The sequence below is a fragment of the Varanus komodoensis genome, unplaced genomic scaffold (genome assembly GCF_004798865.1).
Source record: "Varanus komodoensis strain SLA01 unplaced genomic scaffold, ASM479886v1 scaffold11, whole genome shotgun sequence".
NCBI lineage: Eukaryota > Metazoa > Chordata > Lepidosauria > Squamata > Varanidae > Varanus > Varanus komodoensis.
The window spans coordinates 27370831-27385404 of NW_025335317.1; the positions used below are offsets into that span (position 1 = coordinate 27370831).

Here is a 14574-nt window from a genome sequence, read left to right on the forward strand (position 1 = left end):
ACTATTGTGATGTTGAATGATTTGCCTTGGATTCGTACTGAGATCATTCTGTCATTTTGGAGATTGTATCCCAGTACTGCTTTTCCTACTCTTTTATTGACTATGACGGCTACTCCATTTCTTCTGAGGGATTCTTGCCCACAGTAGTATACCTGATGGTCATCTGAATTAAATTCACCCAAACCTGTCCATTTTAGTTCACTGATTCCTAAGATGTCGATGTTCAGTCTTGTCATCTCTTGTTTGACTACATCCAGCTTGCCTTGATTCATGTATCTTACATTCCAGGTTCCTATGGAGTATAGATCTTTACAGCATCGGACTCTTCTTTCACCACCAGATACATCGGCAACTGAGTGTCCTTTTGGCTTAGACCCAGTCGCTTCATTCTTTCTGGCGCTACTAGTACTAGCCCTCTGCTCTTCCCCAGTAGCACATTGGACACCTTCTGACCTGAGGGGCTCATCTTCCAGCGTCATATCTTTTTGCCTTGGGGTTTGTCCATGGGGTTTTAATGGCAATGATACTGGAGTGGGTTGCCATTTCCTTCTCCAGTGGATCAGGTTTTGTCAGAGCTCTCTGCTATGACCTTTCCGTCTTAGGTGGCCCTGCACGGCATGCTAGAGACATAAAATAACCTAAAGCTCCTTGTGGTTCAGTAAGGATTGATCTTACTGCAGAATGTACTAATTGGAAGGCACATTCAAGTGGCTTCCGACAACACAACAATGTTTTTCTATACCAACAAGCAGAGTAGCACAAGAACTATAGCTTTAACTTGCTTGAACATTCGTATATGGGATTGGTGTATCCGAAGGGGGATATCCCTTCATGCAGTCCATGTGGCTGGCACAAGGAATACGATGGCAGATGCACTCAGCTGGACCTCATTCCAACTGCACGAATGGGAACTGAATGCAGATGTGAGACACTGCATTTTCTCAATGTGGGGCACCAATGCAGAGGCCAGTGCAGCATGCAACACTTACTATTCCTGAGCTGGCATGGGATAGAATTCTCTCGGAGTTGCATTCCGTCTTCTCTGGAAAGGGACTCTATTTTATGCATCTCCACCTTTTTCTCTTATTACCAGGACGATTGCAAAGATATGGACAGAGGGAACATCTTGCATTTTGATAACACCTTGGTGGCCAAGACAGTCTTGGTTCCTGTCCCTCCTACATCTATCCACCTGGACTTTCCTACGCCTCCCAGAAATGCCACACCTGATTACCCAGGAGCAGGAGAAAATTCTGCATTCCGATGTCCAGAGTCTTCATCTCACAGGCTGGTTGACCATCTAGTGGTGGAAACTGCCGGCTTAGACCCACAAATACAATTCGTGTTACAAGCAGCACTCCATCCCAACACTAGACATTTGTATTCTATTAAATGGAACAAATTCAGGAGTTACACAACCGAACATGCCTTCAACCCAATGAGGGCGCCAATACACAAAATGTTAGAATTCCACTCCCTACACGATGTCACTTCCTACATCAAAAAGGTCTGAAACCAACTTCTATAAAGGTCTACTTCTCTGTTACCTCCTGCTTCAGAGGTCCAATAGAGAATAGACGGATCCTCTTTTGAAGGGCCCTCACAATCCTGATCCCTCTGCCCAATTGTTAGATCCCTCCAGGAGTCTATCGGTGGTGTTACAAGCTCTGTCAAAACCTCGTTTTGAACCACACGCAACCACCAATCTCCACCTTCTTTCATGGAAAGTCCCCTTTTTGGTAGCCATTACCTCAGCTCTTAGAGCAAGTGTGTTATGTGCGCTTAGGGTAGATTCCCCCATATCTAAACTTCCATAAGGAGCAGGTGGTCCTGCAATTAGAACTTACATTCTGACCAAAGGTCTCCTTGACCTTTCAAGACATAATACTCCTGGCTTTCTTTTAAACACCCTAGACACCAATCAGGAGAACATTTCACACACTTGCTTTCAACCATCTCATTTCTGCCATTCTGATTGAAAGAGGTCTGTCATCCTTTCATCTCTTTTGAATAGTTCTGTATATTCTTTCCATCTTCTCTTTATTTTCTCCTTTCTCTCTTTATAATTCATATTTATAAGACTGTGACTAAGAGCAGACTTCATATTTTCAATATCAAGATTCTGTACCATCATTATTTTCTTTTCTAGGTACCCTCCTCTAATTTGTCTGGTCCGATGAAGATTCTGGAGAACTAGAAAACATGGTCACTCTTAGGAGTATTTCAATTGGTCCTGATAAAGATATTGTCCAACCATGGATTTGAATTGTTTCTCATGGTCCAAAATAACATTCTTTTGCTTTTTGTGTGATTTGGAGAAGTTTGCTAGAAGATGCAGTCCTTCCCTATTCAGCCTTCCCCTTTAAGAAGTAACATAACCATTATACGATCAACAATTATCAATTTTGTTAAGAGCAAGGACAGGACATATTGGAGGGCATTTATTCTTGGAGTGCATAAATAGGAGATAGCATGCAGCAACAACAACAAGAAAGAAGTTTGAATAAGAGAGGTAAAACATAAAATACTGAAATAGGGAAAATCAGGTAATAAATTCACTCATATAACAAAATGAATAGAAATAATTAAACTCTGCAGAACCCAAGTACTTAAAATCAGAAGATACTCCATATTTAATGGTAAAATAGAATGTAACTGTAGCAATCTCAATACTAATTAATCACAGCAACTAAATAATAAGGCTTAATTAATGATAACCTAATTCTTATTTTTAGGAATATGGAAGCCAATTAGAAAATGACATATTGCTGACAGATGTGGATCCTATTTCTGCACAAAGGAACTGTTCTGCCAATTTTGTTAGGATGGTATGACATTTCATATATTTAATATTAGAAAATAAATTATTGCAATCTGCATGCTGTGTTAGAAACAGAGGTATGTATTATTTCAATTTGATTTGGGCTCAAAACCTCATTGTGTCACATGTGATGTTATTTCAATTTGACATGCTTGCCAGGATGTTACCACTACATCAGCAAAAATTCCTCTTTAGGTAGAATACAGTTCTACTGGGAAACTTAAATTTGCTAAAAGTTGAAGACTTTGAGGCAATAGCGTTTTACTCTTTCTCCACTCATGTTTCACATCCTCTGAATGTAGCATGTTGTTTTACCTTCAGATGCCACCACCTCCTTTGTCTTTTGTACTCAAGGTAGAAGCTTTCCCAGCAATACACATTGCTTTGAGTAATGAATATCTCTACCAGAAAATTTTCCTTACTGATCAGTGACTGTTTTTAATGGTTATTCTTAATGTACTAGGAAACAATCCCCATAAGAAATTTTGTCTACATAGCTACACTCATGAAAATTTAGTTTCAAATTCCATTTATTAAATACATTTTTTACAGATGAAGAAACAAGTTACAAAACGAATTGTGACCATCAGGCACAAATATAATTTATCAGATATTGTGAGTGATTATGAAGAAATCATATCTATGAGGTATATTACAGTATAAATTCAAAGATTTTTCTTTTAAATTGGGTTGGGCTGTGTAATCTCTTTAGAAGCCTCCAAATACAGGGGCTTATGATCATACAATGCAGAATGGGAGGAGTAGCAAAGGTAATAGCAGAGATAACCTCCCTCTGCCTCCTACTCTGCAGTTGCTGAGGTGCTCCCCACCTCCTGTAGTGCTGCATTTGTTGAGGTGCTCCCTACCTTCTTTAGTTCTTTTCTTACATCATTTGTCAGGCCTCAGAGAAACACCATGCATGGTTCTTTTCATTTTGACCTTGAACTGGTGAGTGGGATGGCAGTGCAAATGGCCAGTCCTGAGGTTGGAACTCAGTTTTCACCCTCAGATAGGGGAATTGGAAGTATGCTGTGGCCCCCTAGATGCTGTTATAGGTTATATAACAGCATCTAGGGTTATAGGATTGATCTCTTAGTCCCCATTATTAAATTGTTTCAGTTCTTTTTATTACAAGAAAAATGAAGGCAGAAAACCATTGAAGGGCCTTCATATTGCTCAGAACTAAGTTTTCGTAATTTTATTACATTTGAAGTTACCAAATGCATAATTAAGGTCTACATATTCTTTATATGCATTTGGATAACTCTGACCTAAATTGCTTCGCTTTTTTTTATTCAGCCAACTTAGTAATGCAATTTTCAAGCTAGGTGAACGCAGAAGACATTTGAAACCACAAAGAAAGGAAAGACGGAAGGTCCCAGCACAGGCTGTCTCTGATGGAGATGTTAAGCTTCTCATCAGAATATTGAGAGCATATAATATTCCTGCTAGAAAAGCACCAGGGACTAAGTATGTATATATTTCCTAAATTGTTCATTCTTGCATAAGATTATGTATAATCACTGGATATATATACAGGAAAGTATAGACAGATTTCTTATTCTGTTATTCTAGTTTCATTATTAACTTTCCAGTTAAATGCATTACTTAACTTCTAGAGTGGAAAATATAGTATAGCCTTTAGGAATAACTACTACAAATGCTGAGGTAAATGTTTTCAGCTATGAAAGGTAGCTTAAAGTTTGCTAAGTGAAAGACAGCATGAGGCAGAAATGTTAGGGTAGAAAGAAATGTATTTACAAGGAAATGCAGTGAAAAAAGTATAATTATTAGTAGAACCTATAAGTTATACATATTATATCTTAAAACATAGTTAATACTTTACTGTATTCTCTAATTATTAGCATGTTCTATTTTTATCTGAAATTGTACTGTGCTGTGTAAGACTGTTTTAGCATGAAGATGTGTAGGGCTTTTGTGAAAATGCACATTTAACATAATCACTAAATCTAATCAAATTGTTTTGCAACAGCATATTCAAAAACAAAGTCAAAAATCTATAAATAAATACTTGCCTAAGTGTTAATACAAAAAATAAAACTAGTGGAAGCTGCAACACAAGTTTGCACGATTGGAGGGCAGGAAAAGCCTACTTTAAACTTTGAGTCAGGATTTGACATGACAGTTTGTTCTTACAAATTTTAGAAACAATGAACAAAAATACCTCAAAACAGCTGAGTCTAATCTGAAGAGCAGTCTCAGAGGGCAAGTAGCCAACTTTTCAGTTCACTGGCAGCCTTGTTTACTAATAACTAGACATTTTATGTTTAAGTTTAAGCTTTGCCTGGTGGCCCAGCTACACCTATATCTGGACAGAGATAGCCTGTTATCAGTAATCTATACTCTGATAATTTCTAAACAAGATTACTGGAATAAACTCTATGTGGGGCTGCCCTTGAAGGTTGTTTGGAAGCTGCAACTCAGAAAAAAACACAGCAGCCAGACTAATGACATGGACTAGATGGTCTGAGCGTATAACACCAACTATGGTCCACTTGCACTAACTGCCAATATGTTTCTAAGACCAATTTAAAGGTACTAGTTTTAATATATAAAATTCTAAATGGCTTGGGGCCACATTACTTGATGGAATGCCTCTCCTGACCAAGGCACTACAATTGAGTTCTGGGACCTACTACCAACTACCACCTCTGAAGGAGGCAACAAGGAGAAGGGCCTTTTTAGTGGTGGCCTCCCAGTTTTGGAAAGAGCTCCCCAATGAGGCTTCTCCTGGCACCAACTTTACTATCTGTTTAGCACCAGGTTAGTTTGGACAGTGCTCTACCACAGGTCATTTACTTAGTTTACTGGGGCTTTGATAATTACTTAATCAGAAAACTTTGGCTTCTGGGCAGTATAGAAGTTAGATGCCACCACCACTGCTACTGATGCAATTAGGGTTAGTTTGCCCAGTAGAGATATTAGCTTATTCAGTAAAGTAAATAAAGCCCTTTATTTAACCCATACCTTGTGTCTCATGTCTCCATTCTGGATATGAAAAGTAATGTTAGTTAATAATTTTCTTTGTGCTTGACCACTTGGACAAAATAATGAATAATGCATCTTGATCAGGAAAACTTAATGAAATGTTGTACTTCTACTCAATGGAACTACACCATTCATTCATTTTAATGATATGTTTACCATTCTTGTTTACCACCTCAAGGGTTGTGGCTGCTCATTCGCCATCTTTTTTACCAAATCGTATGTCTCGAGGCAGACATACTATGTCAGGAAATCCAGCCTATAATGCTGATCTTCTAAGTGAGGTAATTACAAAATTACAATTTTTCTGCTCTCTAAATTAGATTTCCAAATCATTTGTGTAGGTATTTATTTAAAGACTTGAACAGCCATACATTAAATTGTGTCTTGTGCTCTGTTTTTAAAAAAAACATTATTAAATGAAGAAGACACTTTTTGTCAACTATGTTTTCTACATCAGAATATTGGACATTTCAGTTAATTCGAATGCTATTTGGTGGGTCCATGTTGATGTTTACCTTGTGAAGGGGCGGAGCAGTATGTGTTAGGATCAATGCCTGTGACCTGCTGGTAAGATTTCACTTAGCTTCAATGAAAAACATTTGGAAGTTGTTCTTCCTGCCCTAGAAAAACACAATGTATTATTTGTTGCTGTGAAATGGTGTATTTACCTTACAGAGTAGGATTCTTCTAAAATGCATGTTTAATGTTGATAGCATAGCAGTATCCTTCATAGCCATTTTTCTTGATAAGCTATTTTACTATATGTAGGTTTTCTTTTCACAGGAAAGCATTCATAGATACAACTTACCTACAGCAGAAAAATGCCCCAAACTTTGCCACTTTATTCTGCTGTGTACATGAAGTGGCTTTAAAGATTTTTTTAAATGTTCCCATAATCTACAAGAAAACTTCCTTATTTTTGTAATAAAGTAAATTCCCACAATAAATAGATTTGAAAATTAGTTAAAATATAACTACATTTAACTATGTACTAAATGTGTCTATTTTAGGTGTCTGTTCATCCTTTTGTAGAAGTTGAATTTCAGAACACTGTATATCGGACTAGTACTGCAGATGGCTCTCATCCATGTTGGAATGAAGAACTTCAAGTGGATTTTATGTGAGTTACCAGTATTTCACTTTTAATACAATCTATGTAATATGTAAACCATTCAGTGTGAATTCCAATTTTCTATGACCACATTTTTGTTTGGCTATCATGGGTCAAGCTGAGCATCAAAAACCTTGATGCTCTTGCCAAGTGGGTAATGAGCAAGAGTGTTGCTATCAGCCAAATCCAAAATGCCCAAGTAGTGCAAGGGGATAGCCTTTTGGGCTTGCTGGGAAGTACAAGAGTTAGAAAAACAGAAACAGCGCGAGTCAGAAGGGACCTTCCAGGCCATCCAGTTTGACCCCCAGCTCCAGCCGGCTCTACTCATGACATGCCCACCATGTGCATGTCTAGCCTATCCTTGAACACCCTCACCAATGGGACCTCAACCACCTCCCGTGAAAGCCCATCCCATACTCTAGGGGCCCTAGCTGTCAGGAAGCACTTCCTGGCATCTAAATTGAAGTTCCCTGAGCTTTGCTCCATTGGAGCGCGTCCTGCCCTCCTCTGCAGGGGAGAACAGGTCTCTACCCACCTCCCCTCACATACCTGTATGTCGCCAACAGATCCCCTCGGAGTCTCCTCTTCTCCATGCTGAAGAGACCCACTTCCATCAGTCTTGCCTCATATGGCTTTTCCCCATCTATGGGCACATCATGAGCTCTGGGGCATGCAATTCATATCTCATGGCTTTGGTGGCACTTACATGTTGTCATGCTATGTGTATGTACATACTTTTTGGAAGAGAGGGTTAGCACTTGCATCCAAAAGTAGAACTGCTTGCAGATATTTAAATCAAAGGTACAATATTTTTATCAATTACATAGTGTGTTTTCCAAATTGTCTTTTCTTTCTGTTTCTAGATTGAGTACAATGCAAGAGAATGTGGCTTTTCTTAATTTAATTTAAAATATTTATTTCTTTTTTTCAGCTCTCCAGGGCATGATTATACTTTTTCAGGATTATCTAAAATAAAAGACATCATAAATATTAACATTTTTGATGAATTTGTGATTGAAAAGCATGAGGTAAATTGCAGATATAAAAGGCTGTTCATTTTTAAATAAGCATAGCAGGCATCAGACACAGTAATAATGTCCCTAACTGGAAGAAACTGTGTATGTGTTTTTAAAAATCAAAGGTGTATTAGTGAGTCCAGCATAAGTACAGTTTCAATTTTGCACTCTAGCAATTAATAGCATATTTTAAAGGAAGGGAATATTACTTTTATATACCAGCTACTTTATTTCAGATAATTTATTTTCAATTTTATAGTTTATTTAGCTTTCTGTAACAGAAATTTTAGTTTATTTAGCTTTCTGTAATAGAATGGAGAGTCTTCCAAATCCTTTGTCATCTTCACTTCTATTAAAAATCACTTGCTTTTTCCCCCAATATAAACTGCATTTCTTGTAGAACTGTGACTTATTCCACAGTGTAATGTTCCGCTGCCCTGGAGTCTCCACCTCCCTGTGGCTGGCAGGGTGCACTCTCCAGCCCTGCTCCCAGTCCTCAAATCCCGGGGCCAGACAGTGGATTCAGCACATGACATCCCAACCATTGGCAAAACTGGTTTATGAAAAGACAGGGTTAACACACAAGGGGTGGAGGGTTTAAAACACTATATCTCACAACATACACACAAAAGAGGGTAGGAAAGAGAAAAGGGAATTGGAGAGCAGCACTTTTACCCACACAGTCTCAGATCCTCCAAGGCCCCTCCAGCCGGTTGACCACCCTCTTGCCAGTCTGCTTTCAACCACCGCTCGCTGTGCCTCGGGTTCTCTCTTTACTATCATTCTCTCTTAAAATCTAATTTACTCCATTTATCTTTAAAACTTATCTTACAACCTTTCCTCTAACTCTCTCTCCCTTCCCCTCACAAACTACCTCTCAAAAGTGTGTGTGTGTGTGTGTGTGTGTGTGTGTGTGTGTAACAAAAGAATTGTATCGTCTCTCTTACCCCCTTTTCCTTTTCACTTTCTTAGTGGCGCAGCACTCTGCCTTCCAAAAATGCACTCGGTGCAGAGTGAAGATGTTGCCTACTGACCCTTATTCACTCTGCCTGCTCTGTCTCAGTAGGGGTCATTGTGGGGGCAAATGTGTTCATTGCCTGCCCTTCACTCATCAGGCTTGCAAGAACTGAGAGAATCGCTCAAAAAGCTGCTTTGGGACCAAGCATTGTTGGTGATGAGAGAGGCTACTGCAGCTCCTCTGGCTGGTGTTTCTGCCTCTGAGAGACATGTTCCTCCCCATATCAAAGAAGGGGAGAGTGCTAGAGCCAAGAAAAAGCACTCAGAACAGTCTTAGTCTCCTAAGAAAAGAAAGGAGAAAAGAAAACATATTGAGACCAAAGGGACTGCTAAAGTCAAGCATCCCAAGAAGGACAAGCCTGGCAGGAAGCACAAGACGCATTCTCACGTGGCTCAGAAAGATCTGCCATTCCCTTATCTCATGCCATCAAGCACCTCTGTACTGAGCGAGCCTTCAGTTTGTCCATTGTTGATCTGCACAACACCATGACCATCTCCTCATCACATACTGAGCCCTTCTCCAGGGCCATCTCCAAGACCTCAATTCAGCATGATCAAGTCTCAAGCTCCCGAACCGATGGTGTGGACCTTGATATCGAAGGGAGAAATTCGAGAGTCACCTATTCACTCTCCAGCCCCTTCCAAATGTTTTGTGCAATCTGTCCATGAGCACCATGAACCTACCCATCCTCCCATTCCAACTCCCTATGGGCACTTCTCCCGGGATGGTTCACTGAGATAATCCATTGGCTTCCACCCTTCAAAACTGAGCCACCTCGTCGCGACCAGAGCTGATATTGGATGCTGCCTCCATATGGAGGATTTGGGCCTGGGCATTACGACCCTGGATATCCGTGGGAGTACTACCTACCATATGGATACCCATGCCCACCACCACCAATGTGTCAGAAGTGACCTCTCCCACATGTACCACCATCTCAAGAGGTTCCGACAACCTCAGTGACCGCCATCACCCATCTGGGAGAATCTCCAGCACAGTCCTCATCCTCAAGCACCACTTATTACTTGGAGTCAGATTCAGAGGACACAGAGCAAGCTTCTACATTCCCTGACCTTTTGGTTTCAGCTCAAGACCCAGGATCACCTGGTGAAAACATGGAACGCTTCTCTGAACTGCTGGTCTGTCTGTTGACCTCTCTTGGGATCTCAAACTGTCTTCCAGCATGGTGTATGTTGCAGCCATTTCGTACCATAGAGGACATATTCAGTGTTCTCCCACCAGTTAGTACGCCGCTTCCTATGAGGATTACAAAACGTTCAGCCTCCAATCCGATCAATTATCCCAACATGGAGCCTGTCCATTGTTCTACAAGCATTAACGGAGCCTCCATTTGAACCTCTGGCCTCTGTTGATTTCTAACTGCTTTCATGGAAGACAGCCTTCCTGGCCGCCATAACATTCGCAAGAAGGGCTAGTGAGATATGCACTCTTCAGGTTGACCCCCCCCCCCCATACCTTAACTTTCATAAAGAGAAGGTGATTCTTTGCACGGACCCAACATTCCTCCCTAAAGTAGCAACAGTGTTCCACCTCAATCAAGACATCGTCCTGCCAGCATATTTTCCAGCGCTGTTGACACCGATTGAGTGTTCCTTACATTGCCTCAACGTGTGCAGATCCCTGGTGTTCTATCGGTTCCGAACCAAGTTGTTCAGAAAAACTGAACATCTATTCATTAAATACTCTGAACATGATAAAGGAACACTAATAGGGACCCAACGCCTATCAAAATGGATAGGAAACTATTTATTTGTGGAAACTAACTATTTATGGAAGTTTGTGGAAACTATCCAACTCTCATATCAACCAGCCAAGTGTCCCCAAAAGGACACTCCACCAGAGCTGTAGCTACCTTACCTGCCCTACATGTGGGCATTCCTGTACAGAGCTTATGTAAAGCTGCTACATGGACAACCCCGTGCACTTTTATAAAGCACTGTCATTTAGACATCAAAGCCAGACAGGACTGCTCCTTTGGCCATGCTGTCTTATCCACAGACCTTCAATAGTGACCCCGTTCCACCTCCAGGTGGGCAAGCTTGCTAATCACCCATATGTGTGATGCACAGAGACCATGATGAAGAAAGGCAGGTTGCTTACCTGTAACTGTTGTTCTTCGAGTGGTCATCTGTGCATTCACACAAGCCACCTGCCAGCCCCACTTCGGTGTCAGTGAATGGGTTCATATTTCTCCAAATTTAATTAAACTTACATTTCCTTGCTGGTACCAGATGGGGGCGATCAGGCAGTCTTCAGCTGACTGGCGAGAGGGTAGGGATTCTGCCTATTTATAATAGTGGGAGGGGGAGCAGAGTTCCCACCAAAAACTGTTATAGCTGAGAGAATCTTCCTGAAAATACTTGTAGGCACTGTGCAGGCGCAGCACCCATATGTGTGAATGCATAGATGACCACTCAGAGAACCACCAGTAAGCAACCTGCCTTTATCTAGATAAAGTGCTGGGGAGGGGAGGGGACAGGAGAAGGTTGGAGTGAAAAGAAGAATCAAGGAAGGTGGATGGTCCCAGGCTTCTTTCTTCCCAGCATGTCCTTTCCCCACTCTTTGAGGCACTCTCTGCTCTTGGAAAAGCAACTGGTATGGTTCTTTCTGTGTTGGTTGTGAGCAGGGTGGGGTGGGGAACTCAGCCATTAGAGTCTGAGCACCAAGGACAGATGATGTCAGGAGGCCATAGGATTGCATCCTAAATCTATTTAATAGCAGTACTGGAGATTAATTTTGTGGTCATGGTGGTAATGGTAAAAAGGCACGTAAGATACTATTAAGATAGTATTTTAGCTGTTATGAAAACATTGCTAAATAACTAATGTGTATGGGTGTGTGCATGCACACACACAATGATTAACCCAGGTTTTGTATTTTATTAGGATGCCTGTCCAAAAAGCTGTAGTGGTCATTCCTATGTAAGAAAGAATTGGCTTGGATCAGTTACGTTTCCTTTCTTTGCTCTCCTGGAACAGTCAAAGGTAAAGAACAAGACAAAGTATGAATTTCAAGAGATTATATTATCAATATAACCCCAGATATTGAGTTGCTTTTGAAAAAGCAATGTTAATACAGCCATGTTATCAGATTTTTTGTCTCTGAAATCATGTGCATGTGTTTATTATGTGTTTATAGATCTGTGGTACATTTCAAGTAAATACACCACCAATTTTGCTTGGATATACTTGGAGTAAGACATATGTTCCCCCTAAAGAAGACTGTAATGGGCAGAATTTGAAAGATTATACCTTTTTAACAATCTTTGTCACTATTGAACCTCAGCTATCTTCAGCTGAAAATAATTTACAATCAGATAAGGTTGGCCTTCATCTTTTTCCTATTCAATATGATATTTTTAAAGCAACATTTTCATCTATATTCAGATGAAAAATACATTTAAATTAAAAAACCTCAGTTCTACATATGGTTTTAGCTTTCAGATCACGAAAATGAAACACTATTGCAAAGAGCATACATTTTTAAGCAGACATGTAAGGCACTGTTTCCAAAGAGGAGAATAGTAACATCAGTTTTTAACCATCAAGGAAAAAGTATTTTAGTAACAAAGTATATTACCTCTCTTAATCCACCACAGCTGTTACTGGATATGTATCCTGATGATCCTAACTCAACTTCTGTAAGTATGGAATGTTTCTCATAAAATAAGTTGATGATGAGGAGGAATTTCATTCCTATACCACTCAATAGATGAAGTTGTCTGGGCAATTTTCCTGTTGTGTCTTCCTAATGAGACTTTTATAGCACAATTGCACTGCCTCATACACAGTATTTTACAGGAAACTCTAGACATGGTTGTCTTCAATCTGTTGTCCTCTACAACTTCTGTCTTCTCTCACTCACCAGAAAATAAAAGAATCCATTAAAAAGGAAAGACAGACTATAGCTACACACATTGCTTTTTGATTGTTAGTGTTTCTTTGTCTGAAAATAGCCTGTCTTTGATACTTCTGTGACAAAATGTGAAAACAAAACAAAACTGCAATACAGAAACTAGTGTTTGAGGCTTTTAATAAATCCATATATAAACACGTAACTTAGAATTTCTAACATGCATTACTGTGATAGATCTATTCTTGCTTATGTTATAGGATCTTATATCACGATTTGTATCTTTAATTCCTTGCATATCAGACTCTGTGGATGAAAGTGATGATGTTGATATTTGGATAACATCAGAGGTAATACAAAGTTTACAGAGTTAATGTTCCATTGATTTTAATTTGTTTCTTTTTTTGTGCATAATGCACAAGAAAATAATGCATCAAAGGTAGAAGAAGGGAAAGATCAGCAATGAGATGGCCACAGCCTTAATTGTATAAAAGCTAAGCAAGGTCAGGGCATTTTAGAAGGCGTTCATTCATAGGGTCATCATAAGGTAGGGATGACCTGACAGCACTTACTAACAGCATTTTAAATATGAATAAGATTAGTTAACAATCCTGAAAACACTCTCTGGGGCATAGAAGCTGAGGGAATCTCAGCTGGCAGTGATTGACCAAGAAAGTGCTTTTGCAGTTATGATGGACAGCTCAGTGAAAATGTCAACCTGGTGTGTGGCTATTGTGGAAAGGGAAACTCCATGTTAGGCACTATTAGGGAAGACATTGAAAATAAAATTGTCAATGTCATTCTGCCCTTCTACAAATTTATGGTGCAACTAGAATACTGTTAGCGGCACTTGAAAAGGGATATTGTAGAGTTAGAAAACATTCAGAAAAGTGCAATTAAAATGATCAGAGATTGGAGCAACACCTTTATGAGGAAAGGTTACAACAGCTGAGATTGTCTAACATAGAAAAACAAGGCAAATAAGTGGAAAGATGACAGAGGTGTACAAATTTGTGCATCATGAGAAGAAAGAGAATAGGGAGACATTTTTCTCCTTCTTCCATAATACTAAAACCTGAGGTCATCCCATGAAGCTAATTGGTGAATGATTCAAGACAGATAAAAGGAAATACTTTGTACAGCATAGAGATAAATTATAAAATTCACTTCCATGAGGATGTAATTATCAAGAGTTTGACTAGCTTTAAAAGGTGATTGGACAAATTCATGGAGGGGAAGGCTGGCCATGACTACTGCTGCTACTGCTGCAGTAGTCATGGCCAGCCTTCCCCTGCTGACATAAGCATACCGCATATGTCAGCAGTAGACTACTGCTGACATAGGCAGGATGCTTATGTACATCAGTTTGGGGAACTTGGGCAGGAGGTTGCTGTAGTTGTCATATCCTTCTTAATAGGATCCTGAGCACAGCTGGCCTGGCCACTGTGTAGCGAAATACTAGATTAGATGGATCCTTGCTCTGATTCAGTATGACCTATGTTCTTATGTAGTTCACAAAACAAAAACATAAAATTGAACCACAGAATAAAACATATACATTCTTTTAAAAATGAAGTGAAAGATGGTCAATATGTTCCATCTGTTCTAATGCTATTTTGTTTCCTATATTTTGAAATTTCTAGGTAATGAAAATATTTATATTGTGTAAGCCTTTAACTTAGCACAGTCCTGTGAAGTCAGGAGCAATGGAGGCGTTTACCCTTTC

General features: G+C 39.7%; 1 protein-coding gene across 1 annotated transcript in view; it reads left to right on the plus strand.

The window, feature by feature from the left end:
- The window catches only part of CC2D2B (coiled-coil and C2 domain containing 2B), a 104035-nt gene that overhangs the window by 52924 nt on the left and 36537 nt on the right, over positions 1-14574 (plus strand). The window contains exons 12-20 of the mRNA XM_044420703.1: positions 2736-2828; positions 3374-3468; positions 4121-4291; positions 6009-6111; positions 6841-6950; positions 7873-7969; positions 11882-11999; positions 12458-12636; positions 13109-13198. Of these exons, the coding sequence (XP_044276638.1) occupies positions 2736-2828; positions 3374-3468; positions 4121-4291; positions 6009-6111; positions 6841-6950; positions 7873-7969; positions 11882-11999; positions 12458-12636; positions 13109-13198 (1056 nt within the window). The remainder of the gene's footprint in view (positions 1-2735; positions 2829-3373; positions 3469-4120; positions 4292-6008; positions 6112-6840; positions 6951-7872; positions 7970-11881; positions 12000-12457; positions 12637-13108; positions 13199-14574) is intronic.